We start from the raw sequence: 17,547 nt of genomic DNA on the forward strand, positions 1-17,547 counted from the left end.
ATGAGAGTACCAAGCATTTCCATGCCCCATTTTAATCTATTACAAAGGAATACAGAGAAAACACACTTACTCATGCAGCTACACTCTAAATGGCACTCGTTTTTACATGTCTGCGTTAAAGCCGGTAATTTTCCACAGAAAAATCTCTCCCTACGTATTATCAACTCATAACCTGAGTTAGTGATAACGGCGTCTCTGCTTTGTGGGAGAATCATACCGTGGCTCACTGAGGCATCTCTTGTTTCAGTCAGAAATCATCACAGATGGCGGAAAACCTGATGTCACAGCGCGATTAAGGCTTTAATGCCACCTTCTTCGTCAAAGACGGGGGAAATGAAGATCGCTTCATTAAAAGGTTATCTCCTCTCACACACTTGAGAAGCAAAGCAGAATGCAAAAATATAAGCAGGCACTGGAAAACAGCAAGCTGGCCCAACCACACACCACTCAACGCGGTTCGATCAAGCAAGCCACAGCTTCACATGCCTCGACACACACGCACACACATACAGAGCTGCTGCATGCAGACACATGCAAAAATATCTGTCCCAATACTAAAATAGGCCCACAGAGGTTGCACCTGCACCTGTGCCCTGGTCCACACCTACACACAGGTGTCAGGATGTGACACATACACACAGACAGAGAGAGATAGCAGAAAGGGAGGGGGAAGAACAAGAGCGGGCTGAATCACACTACTGCGGTCGACCAGAAAGCTTTTTCTAGATATCATCTCTGTATTTTGGAGTGTAACCGTGTGTGTGATTTTCATTTTTAAATAGACTTTCATGTTGATGTGTTTAATTATAAAAAACACACAAAAAATTCTGCACACAACGCAGAATCGGAAATTCACTTCTTTTAAGTATGTCAAATAATGAGCCTTTCATTCCTAATTATGGGCTATGTAGCGTAGAGTGAAAGTTTAAGCAAACTGTGTATCATATTGAATGCACGGGTATTCAAGTGTGTCATTGTGTGATTCAGAATGAATGGCCTTTGAGTGTGCATCTGTTTATCACAGTGAGTCACCCATTTGTCCCCCCGGTGGTACGTCCCTTCTCAAATGGGGCTGAAAAGGGGACAAAATACTTTACGCAGTGGTTTTTCCTTATTTTATAAATATAGATATCTGTGTGTATGTATATTCAGAGCTTTGTGGGCAGACATATGCATAAATTAACACATACTGACACATATATGCACAAACACCTGCACACTAAACATAAGGTAGGAGGAGAAACGTTTTTATTTCCAGTGTAATAATAAAAAAGGCAATAAGCAATAAGAAAATAAAATGCAGTGTTTTAGAAAAGTTAAAAACTAAAGAAAAACAGCGTTAAAATCAAGCTGGTATTGGTGTCTTTGCCTGCTAAGAAGTATAAAAAACTGAGCTTTGTCACAGTGCTGTGGCAGTGTTGGAGGTGAGATGGATTATAAGGATCAGGTTAGAAAACCGTTTCATCTCCCAGTTTACCAAAACAATGTTTATACATTCCTTTGCAATATCATCCCACATTATATGTATATTATACATAATGTATGGATTTCTTTTGTGAAATCTCGCCACCCTCTGGAAGCTGTTAGTTACTGCAGTCAAAAAGAGCACTGCAATGCAAAATTCAATCATGTTTCAAATTAATTTTTATGCAGCTTTTAAACATTTATTTTATGTCATTGCTGTCCAAGTTTTTCAAGGTTTTTTTTGTTTTGTTTTATTTAGAAAATCTCTCAAAAATGTTTTACACATGTATGTATTCTCCATAGCTGGCAGGCAGCCAGGACTTACTGGAGCTTATAACCGATATGAGGCTCAGTAATGATGTTGACTAATGTGTTATTATCTTACAAATAAAGACAGATGCATTGTAGATACAGTCCATTTATAAGAAAAAGAAAATAAATTAGAGGCATGGACTGCGAACAATGACATTAGTGCCTATAAGCATATTCTGTGAGCTGAATATTTTCCCTCTCTCACCACACATGGCTCACAGTTCATCCTTCCTGGCGCCGATGGGACAGGAGATCCCGGTGCCTTTGAGGCCACAGTAGCCTTTAGGTACCTTCTTCAGGTACTGCTGGTGATAGTCCTCAGCGTAGTAAAACTGCTGCCCAACCAGAATCTCAGTTGTAATGGGACCATATCCTTTTGTCTCCAGCTCCTACAGACAAAACACAAACATTCACCACTTTAGTTAAAACTGAATGTAAACTGAGAAAAAAAAGAAAAGAAAAAAAAGAGCACCTGTTCATAGTGTACACTGTTTGTTATTCAGCTGATGCTCAGCACAGTGATGCGATTGACTGAGGTTAGTCATTGGCATTACGTCGTGGGTTTGTATTCTCCACACTGCTTTCATTACCACACTCATGAAATATATTCAGCATTACTTTCTCCAACTCCCTTAGCTTCCTCAAATGAACACACCTCTTAAATGTTTTTTTTTTTCAAATTCTGTAGTGTATTGCATGTGAACTTCCAATACATCTCCCTGATACAGTAAAGAGTTTCTGCTCCTCAACTAGAAAGCAGGGTGATTGAGTGACAGAAGAAAGGAACATCTTTTGTTTTGTAGTGCAGCGTGCTTCTGTGGCTCTCTCTGTGGGACAAAGCATCAAAGAGTATCCGCTCTCTTTGAGGCCTCTTTAAGACATTTTCACACTTAGCCTTTTCTAAACACCTTGAGAGAAGGCTTCAAACCCACTAAAGCAGCACGCTCGTTCACATAGACACTCATAACGCCTTGAAAAACACCTCTGACAGATATATCAAAGGTTTACCTGCTGTGCTGAGTGGTTTTCTCTATCTAATAATACAAGCACTCAGGCCTCTCTAGATCAGTGCTCCTGAGAGCTGACAAACAACAAGTCTGAGCTGCACTGGGACTGTCTGTGGGCAACAAGTAGCTTGTGTGTACAACAGATTGCTACACCTCAGAGAGAGCAGTTTGCAGCACTGAGGTGATTTGCTTTGTGGGGGCGTCAGATGGGCTCAGAAAGTACAACAAAACAAGAGCTGAATGTGCTCAAGAAGGATGAGCATGTTCTTACCTTCTGCATGTAACCACAGTCAGTAAGTATGTTGTTTATAAGATATATCCGATAAGAGTGTTGTGTAGAAGGTTGTGATTGTACAAACCTCAAAGATCTATCCCTAAACTTTACAGTCCTTCTGAGCAGGTTTTGGCTCATCACTTTGGTTTTATGGATTTAACATTATTGCTCTTCTGCTTTCTTTTTGTTTCATTTTTATTAACCAGCACCGCCGGTAAACAGGGTTGGGGTTAATTAATCCACATTTTGTTTGTTGAAAATTGATTAGTTACTGTTAAGGTGACATTTTTATACACTCGCTGGTCACTTTAGGGTTAGGGATTGGGTACATATTGCCAGTACTAGGCTGGATCCCTTTTTCCTTAATTCTTCACGCCAATGGAAACATAATCAGGGATTTTGCTCCATATTGACTGCAGTCATAAATGGATGTACATGGTTAGCAACAATATCCAGGCAGACTGTGGTGTTTAAATGATGTTCAAATGGTCCTAAGGAACCTAAAGTGTGCCACGAAACACCATTAAACCTCCACCAGCGGTATGGATTTGTGTTTTCAGGAATTTATGGCAAATTTTGATGTCTCAGCAGAAACTGAGACTCATCAGACCAGGCAGCATTTTCCAATTTTCTATGTTGTCAGATTTTGTGAATTGTAGCCTCACGTTACTGTTCTTAGCTGACAGAAGTGACACTGGGTGTGGTCTGCATACCTTGGTTGTGTCAAGTTGTTATAGTGTTACTGTTGCCCTCCTGTCAGCTCGAAGAAATCTGGCCATTCTCCTTTGACCTCTGGCATCAACAAGGCATTGTCATTCAGAGAACTGCTGCTAAACCCAAGGGACGGCTGTGCAGCTTAAACCACCTTTCTTCCCCATTCTGATATTCAGTTTGATCTTCAGCACATCATCTTGACCATGTCTATATGCCTAAATACATACAGTTGCTGTCATTTGATTGGCTGATTAGATATTTGCATTAACAAGCACTTGAATAGCTCCATCCAATGAAGGAGACAGTGAGTATACTTAGTAAAAAACCCACATGACCAGATTTTACTTGTTAAATCAGTCAGTCCATCATCAAAACTGTCACAATTTCTTTGATTAAATGACTAATTATAACTGAGCTGATGAGTCTGGAAATTCTGTTGGAAAGGAGAAACAATAAAAACTCACAATGAAGCACCGGTATGCTGTTTTTCACTGCCTAGAGCTATTTAGCTGTGAGAGTTCAACAAGCTAACCTCATACCTTTGGTCATCAGTAATTGTGTGATGAGAGAGGGAGACAATATCAAAAAAAAATATCATTTCTAACTGAGACTAATGTTAGTGAAAAGCAGCAGGGTAGTGTGTGATGTTGCCCACATGGAGGCAGTGTGGTACTAACCGTGTGTGCTCGGGTTTGCTGGAGGTGATGCAGTGGAGTCAGTAAATCAAAGCTCTGCACCCCACAGAGAGGCTGAGGCAGCAGCTGACCTCTAACTCCTCAGTGGTTGCCGCTACAATGTGAGGGCTCTAATCTCCCTGCAGGAAGGACCCAATGTCCACAATCCAAACTACAACACAATGCAGTCCTTAACACAGAGCCCGAGTCTCACGAGCACAGACATATTTACCTTTTAAAAAGGCAAACTGTGAGCAGTCTGCTAAAGAAGAACCAATTTTCCTGCTTGTATCCACCAGCACTGTGGTTAGCCAGCCGGCACAAGCAAAGAGCTTTGTACATCATGGCCTAATTAATCAGCCATCACCACCAAACCACAGTAGCAGAGAACCCTCCGGGGCAGAGGATGCTCCGTGTGAAGGGAGCGCCATGTCCAAGGAAAGGTCTGCTATTCTGAGTATACATACACCTCCACCCTGACACCCCCACACCACTCCCTCGCTCTCCATCCAGCCTTGTACAGCAGTCACAACACGGCGGCCATTTTAGATCTATAAATCAAAATGCATGGCGTCATGCCACTGTGTATAACCTTATGTGGCTTTGCTTTCTCTCTCTCTCTCACTGCAGCAGCGGCAGCAGCAGCAAAGGCATGGAAGGAAGAATATGGAGGGTAGGAAAGGATGTAAAGATGAGGGGGAGAAAATTCTAGATAGGAAAAAGTTGATGACGTTCAAATGATGGTTACCGAGAGACAGGCAGAAGCTTGTTTGTATGTGCAAATATGTATATGAGTGTGAGACGGCTGATACAAAAGGTGTGTGTGATATTACTCAATATGTGGAGTTAGATATCTTGTCACAAATCCACATCATGGGGACCCGATCCCCAAAAAGCGAATCCTTTTAGGGTTAATATGTTTTTATTTAGCAAAGATCATAGTTAGCATTGCGGCTAGTCGTGGCTTGCAGTTAACGCTGGATTAAATCTGAAGCTAATGAACGCAAGTCAATGCAATGCCCTCTTAAGTGACAAAAACATGTTTGTGTGTGTGTCCAGGGCTGAGCTCACTCAGCCCAGTCAGCCCTTCCTTTCTTCACGCCTGTCGGAAAGACTCCCATGTCAAAGACATGGCTGAATGGGTGCATGTCTCTTTCTCTCTCTCTCTCTGCATCTCCCTCCATTGCCGATTCTCTCGCTCTTTCTCCCATGTGAGCACAGAGGACTTTGCTTCGTGCTACCAAGTCCTCCCTGTTCGCCAGCCAAGCGAGAGAGCCCCTCGCACCATCGCCATCGCTAGAGAGGCGGCCCCGGGACACAAATAGGACGTGACACCCCGAGAGAGGGTTGAGGTGGAGGAGGAAAAATGTACTCTCTCTCTCTCTCTTCCTTACCCCACTGCCTTGTCTCTCTGTGTCGTCTTCCCTCGGAAGGCCTACGGCTGCAGAGTGGTGGGGAAGAGACAGGCACTGACATAGAGTTTGTGACACTCAGTGACTCATGGTGAAGACATTTGAAAGAGGGATATGACCTCAATTCGGTGATTTATGTAATCATGCCTTAGTCCACTATACTTTCACCGGTATGTCACTACTGCTATTTGGATCTCTTGATTTTTCTTTTGAGCTCTCACCTCCGTCTTGGTCGCTAATTCCAATTAGCTTTATTGCCATTATCATAATTAAGTACAGTGTTGCCATAAATTTCATGATATTTACAATGTAAATCTGATAATTTAGCTGTGGATGAAAAAGTACTGAGACCTTAAGCAAAATTGCAGCCCTGCAGAAAACACTCTTCGTATGGGTTAATTATTCATCGTGCTTTGCCTGTCTGTGTTGATGACTTACTGTGTAAGCAGACTTTAAAGTTGCGTAATTAGGCGAGTTTTGACTCTTTTACGAAGCGATGGGTAGTATATATTCTATAATACTGAATTAATATTTTATCGTGTTTAAATGTACTGAATGTAACTTGTCTTCAAATAGAAAGTAACGGCTAAAAGGCAAAAGAAGTAGAAATATAAAGAAGCATAAAATGTTAATACTCGAGCAAAGCAGTTGTTCGCATGTATGTGCAAAGACAAAATAAGATTTGCGCGTTCCTACCCGTTATCCGTCTCCTTTCGCTCAGATCTAAAAGCCAGCGCAGCACTGACTGCAGCTGCAAACCTGAACTCTGGAGCACAAAAAGCTCTTCAACATCTTAAAAATGTAAATACACTCTGAGTACTACAGACAGCAAACCTGCTCTGTGGCGAAATGCCGGGCTGCGGCTCTGCCTGCAAATACACGAAAAAGCTCGACGTGATATTCATGCTCCAGTCCACGGCACCATGCTTGCCCTCAGTGACCTCGGGGAGAGAGGCAGAGTGGGAGTGATGGAAGGACTCCAAGGGAAATACAAAAAGAGAAAAAAATGGAGCAAAAGAGCGACTTGGAGACGGTGAAGAAATGGAGTGAAGATCACTGACCAGAGGGTGGTCATACACAATAATAGAAAAAAAGGATATTGTATTGTTCATGTGAGGTTTTGTGAAATGCAATGAGTGTAAAACTCATCATGCACATCACTGCATCTGTATGTGTGCAACTGTGATTTTTCTTTTTCTTTTTTTTGCCTGCTCTGCTCATCTCTCTTTCCCTCTGTCATCATGGGTCAGGCATCCATTTTAGCTGGGCTTCTTAAGCGAGGGCTCCTACATTTTGTGAGCAGAAAAAAACACTCCTACATTTCGAGCGGGAGAGAGAGGATGCACGCTCTTCAGTCTCGGAGCAAGGTGGTGCACGCTCCTACAGTTTTTTTCTTTTTCCCAGGGCAGACAACAAGTAGCTCGCTATCAGAAGACCCAAAATGCAGAAGATCAGCTCGACGTTCCCGTGAAAAGCGATCGCCTTTGAACATCGCAGCTGCAAGGCAATCGGCAACATCTCACTCGCAGGCGGCGACTTAAAAAAAAAGAAGTTGCCTGCGAACAATATTCCACTAAAATTTTTCTACTTATTAATTCATCTAAGTCGATAATGCTGTTTTAATATTGATCAGTTCGGCGCGCGGCTAAATTTAAACGAATTTTTAAAAGAAATGTGCAGCACAGACAGGGTTGCGAACGCTAGAACCGGGGAATCGCTGGAAGGGTAAATCTCACTTTCTGACGACTTTCCAAAATGCGGAACGTGAGCTTGTGCGACGAGAAGCGTGCTTCTGAAACCTGCTGATGTTGTGCCCTGTTTTAACAACCCTCGGGCTTCTCCTCAAGACTTCTAGCCTCAAATGATCTCCTCCTTTTTTTTTTTTCCAGCCATCATCCGAACCCCTGCGCACCACCCCTACACCCTCCACCCCCCACCCATTTCAAGCTCATTAAGTTAGGATGCTTTATCAGAGGGCACACTCACCCCTCCAAGGCCCTACACACATGCATGTGCGCATACACACACACGCAGTATTCAAGCTGGCTTGATAAAACCTATTGTTCATACATGCACACACACACACACACACACACACACACACACACACACACACACACACACACACACACACACACACACACACACACACATGTGTATATATATATAGAACCCCCCGTTCATCCATTTTTCTCTCCCCTAACCCATCTCTAAGCCACCCCCACCCCCCGACTCTCCTAATCAACTCTTCCCATCCCTTCTCTCTCACCCTCCACTCACCCCCACGCCCCTCACCCCAGCTCAAGGGAGACACATTTTAGCAGAGAGGGAGGGATAGAAAGAAAAAGAGATGGGGGGGAAAAAGAGGGATGGGGGAGACAGAGGGAGAGAAAGTGATGCACTCCTCCTCTCTGCTCTGCTGCCACAGCGGCTTGGCTACAGAAGCCTTTGATGTTCTGCAAATTTCAAATTTCATTATAGAGAACCCCCTTCTCCTCCCCTGCCCTCCCCTCCTCTCCCTCTCCCTCCCCCACCCCTCCCTCTCTGCTCTCGCGCTTAAACAAGCTTTTCTGCCTCACTCTCCCAAGCCTCTATGCACCCCCCCTCTCTCAATGCTGAAGTTAAGAAACTGAAAGCCCTGCAGAAGAGACTCTTCGTATGGGTTAATTATTCATTGGGCTGTGCCTGTATGTGCCAAATGTATGTCTGTGTGCGTCTGTATGTACACGCGAGTGTGGGTGAGTCATGTGCTGGCAGTGGGGGGGGGAATAGGGATTTTGTGATGCCTTATATCTGGTTGTCTTAGATCGCCTCCACCCACTCTCTCTTGTCACTTTTCTTGAACATGCATTCACTTCTCCTGATGCTCTCCCAGACAGCATTGGGCTTTCAGGATAAAACACACACTCACATACAACCTCACAAGCACACACACACAGCAAGCTCTTCCTCCGTAGAGATGCTGTTTTCAAGCCAGACGTTCTTGAGACTCAGCATCAATGTGGCGAGGCAACCATTTCAGGGCAGGAAGCTGCCATTTTGGTTCAGAGTGTGTCAGCTGCTTTGGGAAGATACGTATCCCAGTGGTCCCAGTGGCTCTCAGATGGAACTGGGGTGCCACTGAAGTGGCTGACAGATTGGTGGTGTCAGCAGCGTTCCAGAGAGTCGGAGAGATTGAGTGAATACCGTTTCTATTCTAGATGTTTGCAAAAGTGAGTGTGTGTGTTTTTAAGGGTCTTCTATGGACTGGATTATTTATTCTCAGCCCTTCTCAGGCAGGTGACGATATAATGCTCTCTATAACAACCTTTTCTGTGCTGTGATACAAACTCAGTGACACCCCCCCCCCCGGGCTTGTTTTTCCCAGTCTGTTTATTTAAAGGCTCATGACATTGGGATTCTCAGTCTTACCTAGAGCCCTTACACACTGTTTTTAGGATTTATTTTGTATTTTTTGCAGTTTGCTCAACATTCATCTATTTGTAAATAATTACAGTTAATTTTTCTGGCTATTTTAATTATTAAAAAAAAGAAAAATGTCTTGTCTTGTCTTAAAAAATGTCAAATTCATAATAGAAATCATTTAATAATACTACAATAACATGTTGATATTGTAACTTTAATCAAGTGTCTCTATATTCAAATCACGCAATCACATAATTAAGGGTGAAATTCTTTGATATTCTATGAATGAGTACAATGTACAAAACTTCTCTAGTCTAGAGCTGCCTGGAAAAACTGACCCTAATCTGCTGACCTGTTGAGGATCATACACTGATCAGCCATAACATTTTGACCACTGACAGGTGGTCATGGGGCCTGTTACTGTGTGGGATACATTAGGGAGCAAGTGAACATTTTGTCCTCAACGTTGTTTTAGAAACAGGGAAAATAAGGATTTGAGTTGGACCAGGGCCAAATGGGGCCAAACTGTGATGGCTAGACCAATGGATCAATAGAAACTATGGAAGAAGGTAGTCTGGTCTGGGGTATCACATAGATGATGGGGTAAGTGCGCGTCACTCATCTGGGAAACACCAGGATGCACTAGGGCAGGGGTGTCAAACTCCAGGCCTCGAGGGCCGGTGTCCTGCAGGTTTTAGATCTCACCCTGGGTGAACACACCTGAATCAAATGATTAGTTCATTACCAGGCCTCTGGAGAACTTCAAGACATGTTGAGGAGGTAATTTAGCAATTTGAATTTGCTGTATTGGATTTAAAACATCTAAAACCTGCAGGACTCCGGCCCTCAAGGCCTGGAGTTCGACACCTGTGCACTAGGTGAAGGCAGTGTGATGCTTTGGGCAATGTTCTTCTGGGAAACCTTGGGTCCTGCCATCCATGGGGTCGTTACTTTGACACGTACCACCTATCCAAGCATTGTTGTACACCATGTACACCCTTAATGGAGAGGATAATCCACCCTGCCACAAAGCAAAATTGGTTCAGGAATGGTTTGAGGCGAACAACAACAAGTTTGAGACGTTGACTTGACTTCCAAATTCCCCAGATCTCAACCGATCAAGCATTTGTGGGATGTGCTGGACAAACAAGCCCAACATCTCGCATCTTACAGGACTTTAAAGGATATGTACATCTTGTAGCCAGATAAAATAGCACACCTTCGACCTTCAAGGGTCTAGTGTAGTCCACGCTTCGACAGGTCAGGGCTGTTTAGGCAACAACACAATATTAGGCACGTGATCATAATGTTATGCCTTTTCGGTGTACAAAATAATGTTTAAAATGACTGAAAGTTCTACAGGAGATTCAGGATGGCTGAATTATTTCAAAGTGGAGGGGCAATAAATAGATGATATAATTTCCCTGCTCATAGTTGGTAACAAATGAATGAATGAACAATGTAATGACATGTGAAAAGTTTCAAATATACAGACATAACATGTCCTCTTAAGTAGAACGTTACAATTTAAAAATGATGTTTTGTGTTGAGTAATGATAAGGAAACACAACAGCTGGACAATAACGCAAAGATTTAGCATGGCTGCTATCCTCGCTAATAAAAAAAAGATAAAGAGATATTTAACAATGAACTTTAGGAGAAAAAAACGCCAAAGCAACCGTTTATCTGCCTGATTTAGTTCATCTAAAGTCTTAGTCGTATGTGACCAAAGTTATTATGACTGTGTACCATCAATGTTTGAAATGATCACATCAAAGACGGGGACCAGATCTGAGACTACTCAGTCAGTTGCCATCTTCAAAGCAACTTTGGTGTGTCAAGATGGCGATAAAACAGGGACAAAACGGCAATAAGAGGCAGTCAGTGTGCTGTTGATTTTTACTTTGAATTGGGTCAAGTTGGCACTTACATGCAATGTGTTTGCAATAAAACAGAGATTAACTGTGATAAATCACAAATCTGTGGATGTTTGTTGCCGTCTATATCAGATGTTTAGTTTTGTACTGGAAAGAATCATAGAAAAGAGTCCCTGTATGAAGGAGCGTGAATGGGTGATTGAGCCATGTTGTGTAAAGCGCTGTGAGTACTTAGAGTAGACAAGCGCTATATAAGATCCACATGTTAATGAGGATATTGTTACTGTACCAAATGCGTGCATTGGTCTGGGTTTTCTTCTTTCAGGTTCTCCCTTTAGCGGTTGCCTCGATCTCACACTATCCCCTTCCTCCTCTCTGGCAGCTTCCGTATTTAACATGCCCAATATATCCACTATCCTTCCTCTGCACATGTCCAAACAATCTCAGCCTTGCTTCTCTAACTTTCTCTCCAAACTGCTCAACCTCAGCTAAGCTCTGATGGACTCATTTTTAATCTTGTCTGGTCAGTCCCAAAAAAATCTCTGCTGTCTTCAGCTCCTCCTCCGGTCTTTTTCTCAGTTCCACCATCTCCAAACAATACATCCTTTCTTTCACTCATGCCGCTGTCCTTCTGTGACAAGTTACCCTGACACTCATCTCCTCCCACTTCACGTTGCCTACATCCTCTTCTTCACCTCTCTTGTGCCCTTTCCTTTGCTCTGGATGGTTGATCCCAGGTATTCAAACTAATATACCTTCACTACCTGCAGCTTCACTGTCACACCTGTCTCCCTCTCATTCACACGCATGTATTCTGCCTTGTTTCTACAGACTTTCACTCCTCTTGTCTCCAAAGCATGCCTCCACCTCTCCAGGCTCTCCTCCACCTGCTTCTTACTCTCATGTACAGATCATCCTTCTCTCTCACTGAGTCCGAACACAACTTCCATATCTCTGCTTTCTTTGTCTTTAGCCAACAGTAGATCAGTTTCCACCAGCACCTTGTTGGCAAACAGCACCGGAGGAGGTCATTTTTAACTCGGGCCCCAACCGATCTGGTATGGAAATCTCATTCTTGATGTTTTTGTTTGAGTTTATAAAGATTTTACACCTTCATGACGCTACCTTTGACATATATTCGAGTTTGGGATAGACGGGGAGGATTGATAAATGGGATAAAGGCAACAGAACCCTGAAAAAAAATCCATGGAGAGATGATTGAATTATGTCCTGACGTCTGTGTAGAAATGTCTGAAACACTGGAACCGGCTCTGCTCACTGTAAAAAGGAAAGCAAGATGTATCCTTGTATGTGCCTTGCATACAAGGATACTCCTCCTCCCCTCCCTCCAACGCTCCATTAAGTTCAGTTCAGTTCTGCTCTGCTTCAATAAAATCCCAGTATTACTGTGGAGCAGGAATATGTGGCTCGGCTCTAAACACTCAGAGCGGGGACCGAATAAAGAGCGACAGGACAGAGCCAAAGTTTTAGCACTGCGCTCACAGCTTTGAGCCATCCAGTCATGCCAATTACACACTCATTCTGATAACATCTCCCCCGTCTTTCCAAATAAATAAACACTCCTAGAGGCAATTATCACACACACATATCAGCCACAAAATAAGACATGCTTTTGGTGTAAAAAGCATAATTTATAGTTAATTGCCTGCCACAAACCTTAGTCACTCAGGTTTGTGTATTTGATGGAGCAGATGCCGATCTGTCTGCCTTTATAAATTTAAAAGCAATTAGTTGCAGGCCTTTCTCCAATCTGTTCGAGACTGACTCTTGCCAGTTAAGGTTGAAATGAGACAGGTTGCCTCCCACCAGGTGACCTGTGCAGTCCTTGCAACTACAAGCATCCAGAGGTTGAGGGTGCCGCACGCTCAAATTCCAGGTGAAAATGGGTCATTGAAACTACTTGCTATTGGTCCCAGGTAACAAGAAAATCCAATGTAAGCACTTGGCAACCACTGATTATTCCGGGTCTCCTAAAAGTTTTCACTTTCACTTGCATTTGAGGCCCTACAGCGAACCGGATGAACTCCGAAGAGCTGCTAAACAGATCACAGGTAAGATTGTTTGGTCAAATGCCGTTTCTAAGTTCAAGGATGAAGTTTTAAACTCAAAACACACACATGTAATTTCCTCCTGTCTCTTACTATGCAGATGGTAATGCATGTGTGCCATCTGTGCATTTCTCTCCCTGTTTCTTTGTTGACTGTTACAGGCTTCATCCATTTGCCCCATGCTCTTTAGCTTTTTAAAAAATACTTCAAGGGTGTGTGGCTTAGAAATCTTGGTGGTATGTGTGCTTGTGTGCGTGTGGGTGTGATGAGGTCGTGGTCAGTTGACAGCCAAAGGGCAGGGTCATCGTCAGTTGATAACCTGTCAGTGATGACTCTCTGATCTAACTGCCTCTCTTGTACTTTTCATGCTCTTCCTCCCCCACCTTTATGGTCCCAGCTGCCACTCCTCTCTAACCTCTGACCCAAGCCCAAGGCCAAGGTTGGGAGGTTGTTGCCACGGCAACAAAACAGGCCCGCAGCGCCTGGCTGCTGACCCCGGGAGCCCCAAGTAACCCTAACGATCATAATTTGCTCCCCTCTGCCCCCTGCCAGCTCATCCATGAATACCATTTAGAGGAGCGAAGAGGGTGATGCCGGGAACAACGGACGGATCGGCAGGCTGATGGGCAGAACAATAGAACGAACAAAAGAAGCACACGTGCGCCACTGAAAGGGAGAGCTTTAGAAATCAGTTAGGATGGCCTTTTGACCCCCTTCCTCTCTTTCGGTTTAAGAAAGCCGGTTTAGATGCATATCATCTAAAAAGATGGTTTTGCTTGACTAAACTGCATAAGAGGTCGCTACTCCAGACACTGATTTTTAATTGCCATTCAAATAATAAAGAAAGCTCCAAACTACCGCTTATTCTGCTGCAACACCCAAAAAGTTTCCTATATATTGATAAAACTTATATATGATTACATTCATTACATTAGTCTTTTAACTGGAAAGGTGTGTGAGACTTTCTTCACATTTTTCACGAGTCGCTCCGTGGCTACTGCTTTACTTGGCTTATAGTTTGGTTATATGCAATCCCATACTTGAGTAAATATAATAATCAAACCTCCTGATGTGTGTGAGGGGGTATCATACCTGCTGGAAGGCCACTTTACTCTTCAGCGCAATCTCCTGCTGAGTGGGGTTGGATGTGTAAATGGCTGAACGATACTGAGTACCTTGGTCATTGTGCTGCTTCATACCTGCATAAAACACACACACACACACACACACACACACACACACACACACACACACACACACACACACACACACACACACACACACACAAAGGAAAAATAAGACACCCCACAAAAATGCATGAAGCACCACAATCAGAGCAGACACAATGTGATTTGCATGTAAAAGGCTTTCATAATTATGTCATCATCCTGCGTCTTGAATTCATGAGGCCGAATGAATTCAAAGTTCACAGCAGATTCAGGCTTTCATTAGGAAGGCCTGAGTCGTGTAGGTGTATGGGCAAATGAAGGTGGACACATTTTCCTCTTCTTTGTCATCTATGTGACAGTGTCAAAAATTTTCATCAGCTTTACGTCAGAGTGTTTGGGAGGATATCCAGGTCTACTGTAACTTGATTAGGGGGCCAAACAGCTGCCATCCTTTCTATGCTTTTCAAATGCTAAACTCCTGAGCAGCTCAGACATCCGTGGACACATCTCCCACTCTGCATTTGTTTCCTTTCTTTACTGAAGTGTGTCATTCTTGTCTTCTTCTATCTTTCTAAATCCTTGTCTTTTTCAGTCATTGGCGTTTTGTTATGGGCTTGAATCACTGATACATGTGTTCTTGTTTAGAGGCCTGTCAGATGTGCCTTTCAGCCTGATTTTGATGGTGGATTAGTTCATGTGGACAACACGTTTACCCCTCCTTCCAGCCACTCTCATTTCACTTCACTTTTGGCTACTGGTCAGCGATTGGCAAGCAAAACAAATGGTTAATTCTTATATATTAAAGGTAGTATCAGTGGAGAAGCTTGTCATGTTTCTGTCACCATATTCAGAACCATTTTGCTGTGTCTTTGTCATGTAGAGGTTTCTGCTTTTGTGTCTCCTTCCCTTTCTCTTTTTCTTGTTTTAACACAGAATCTTCTGGGGCGCCACATCCTACATGGCCAGAAAGCAGCAGCATGGGATCAAACTGACGTGAACATTTTGGCAAACATCTGCCTCTTCAGACATCTGGCAAGAAGCAACTCTTGAAAAAAGTCACACAACATTTTGAAACAACAGTTTTGCTCATTTGTGTTGTGTTTTGAACCTGTGTTGTGCTCAGAGCTGGGCCCTGTACAAAAGCAAGGCAATCCGACTCAGTAAGTCAACCCAGGACTTCCAAATCTAGCTACGAGTGTGTTCACATGAAAGGCATTGCAAATGTGGGCAGGTCTACTGACAGAAGAGCAACTGATCTTACAAAGAAAGATAATACGATGCTATTAGAAAAATATTTAGAGAATAAACACATATAAAACAGACTGCCACAGACAATGTGTGCTAGTATGAGAGTGTGTGTGTGAGAGGAAAAGCGCTGAACAGTAGTTTAGTATTAAAAGCCCTGTATGAATGTGTGAGCACTTTAAGCACTTTTGTCAGTAAGACTGGAAAACACCTCCCACATTAATAAAGTCTAGCCTATTTGAAGCTGGGAAGAAAAGCCGGAAAAAATACAGACTGTGTGAGGTACGAGAATTATTGATATCACAGTTTTATAATGGAAGACGTGGGAGAAAACTTGATTTCAATATTCTGTTAAATTCCTTTAAATTACCATTTTTAATGTAAGTAAGACAGTTTTAGGATTTTTTTTTCACATTCAAAAATTTAGTGTAAGATCCACAAGTACAAATAGGTGTCCTGTTTTAAATTTGTATATTAATGCTTATAGAACAAAACAACTGTTGTAAAATAGTTTACAGCCAACAGGGAAAAAGCATCAAGGAATAAAAGTGCACTAAGAATCTATATTTATCACTAAGGCTCAGGAGGGAAAAGCAAAGACTTTGGACGCTCTTAAAAAATTCAGATCCTCCTTCTATCTCTGGATCCATGAATGCAATGGTAAAGCTATTTTCCATAGATCTGCTTGATCTTTATGTGGTGATTTCATAGCTGCAGATCTCTAATGTTGAACATTACCTGTTCCAGAGGAGGTTAGGTCTGCAGCACAAGTTACCATGGCGATATACTCTCGCAAAAAGTAAACCACCTTCAAAATCTGATTTACCCCTAAAATCATAAGTTGTAAAAGCAACCAACAAAGGTGAGAATGGTCTTGCTTTTGAAGTTACGTTACAGACATCAACAATAACAAAATTCCCATATTGTACATTTGTGTTGTTTGTGTAAACCAAAACAATAAGCTGAAAGATGGTAAAGAGATGATTAGGGCTAGTTCGTCACTAAGAATGAAACCGCTCTCATTACAAGTGTTCCTCAGACCAATTGTTAACGTAAAAATAATAGTTACAGCCTTGTGAGTTTGAATAATGGTGGCTTCAGTTGTCTTTAGGTGTTTTTTTGGGGGGGGGGGATTGGTTTGCTGAGCTGGTCAGTGCAGCGCTTCTTTTTAAAAGTGCATCAGACTTTTAATTTCGCCTCTCCTAAAGATTTCCTATCTCCCCGATAGGTTTTCTTTTAATTTTTCAGCCTAATGATGGCCTTCTTCACTTGCATCAATAGCTCTTTGGACCTGGAGCTGACAGCTCCAGTAAACAGATAGAAAATGTAAATTCCACATTTGGAATCAACTCCAGATCTATTATCCGCTTAATTTATCATGGAAAAACAAAGGTACAGGTCTCACCTGGTCACAGAGCTTCTTGTAAGTCAACTGTCCAATTTCTTTTTCAGCCTATTTTGTGGGACTATGTATGAAAATGGCAAAACAACAAAAAAACGTGTCATACTTCAAATATTTACGTCACTAAATGTAAGGTTTGTTGTACGTGTAAGGTAAAACAACACACTGTAAGCGATGTCTGTTGTTACATCTCAGATGTGGGTGTTCAATCTATACTGTGGCAGAATAACAATTTCCACTCACTGTACGGACAAGATATCTCCCTGACACAGTGATCTGCATATCGTGTTCTCTTTAGATTAAATGCTACCTTACATCATAGAGTGTCACAACCTATCTGTGACACAGTCTGTTCAGGCATAATGGCTATAAGTATTCATCTGGTCTTCATTCAAATCAGAGCAGACAAGCAGGCATCGCCTGCTCTCCGACACACGTTGAATAAACTCACTGTTACTAATGTTACTGCCTTGAGGAATTTGCTTCACTGAATATTTCTGGAACAATATCAAATGCTCGTACA

The 17,547-nt window shown here is 42.5% G+C and overlaps 1 protein-coding gene across 6 annotated transcripts in view; it reads right to left on the reverse strand.

Moving 5' to 3' along the window:
* Positions 1–1,238: 1,238 nt before the first annotated feature.
* Positions 1,239–17,547, reverse strand: part of msrab (methionine sulfoxide reductase Ab) — a 37,600-nt gene continuing 21,291 nt past the window's right edge. For all 6 annotated transcript variants that reach the window (XM_063498040.1, XM_063498043.1, XM_063498042.1 and 3 more), the window contains exons 5-6: positions 14,301–14,407; positions 1,239–2,165 (exon numbers count right to left, since the gene is read on the reverse strand). In XM_063498040.1, coding sequence (XP_063354110.1) covers positions 1,992–2,165; positions 14,301–14,407 — 281 coding nt within the window. In that variant the 3' untranslated portion in view covers positions 1,239–1,991. The remainder of the gene's footprint in view (positions 2,166–14,300; positions 14,408–17,547) is intronic.

Source organism: Pelmatolapia mariae, linkage group LG16_19, assembly GCF_036321145.2.
Source record: "Pelmatolapia mariae isolate MD_Pm_ZW linkage group LG16_19, Pm_UMD_F_2, whole genome shotgun sequence".
NCBI classification, from domain to species: domain Eukaryota; kingdom Metazoa; phylum Chordata; class Actinopteri; order Cichliformes; family Cichlidae; genus Pelmatolapia; species Pelmatolapia mariae.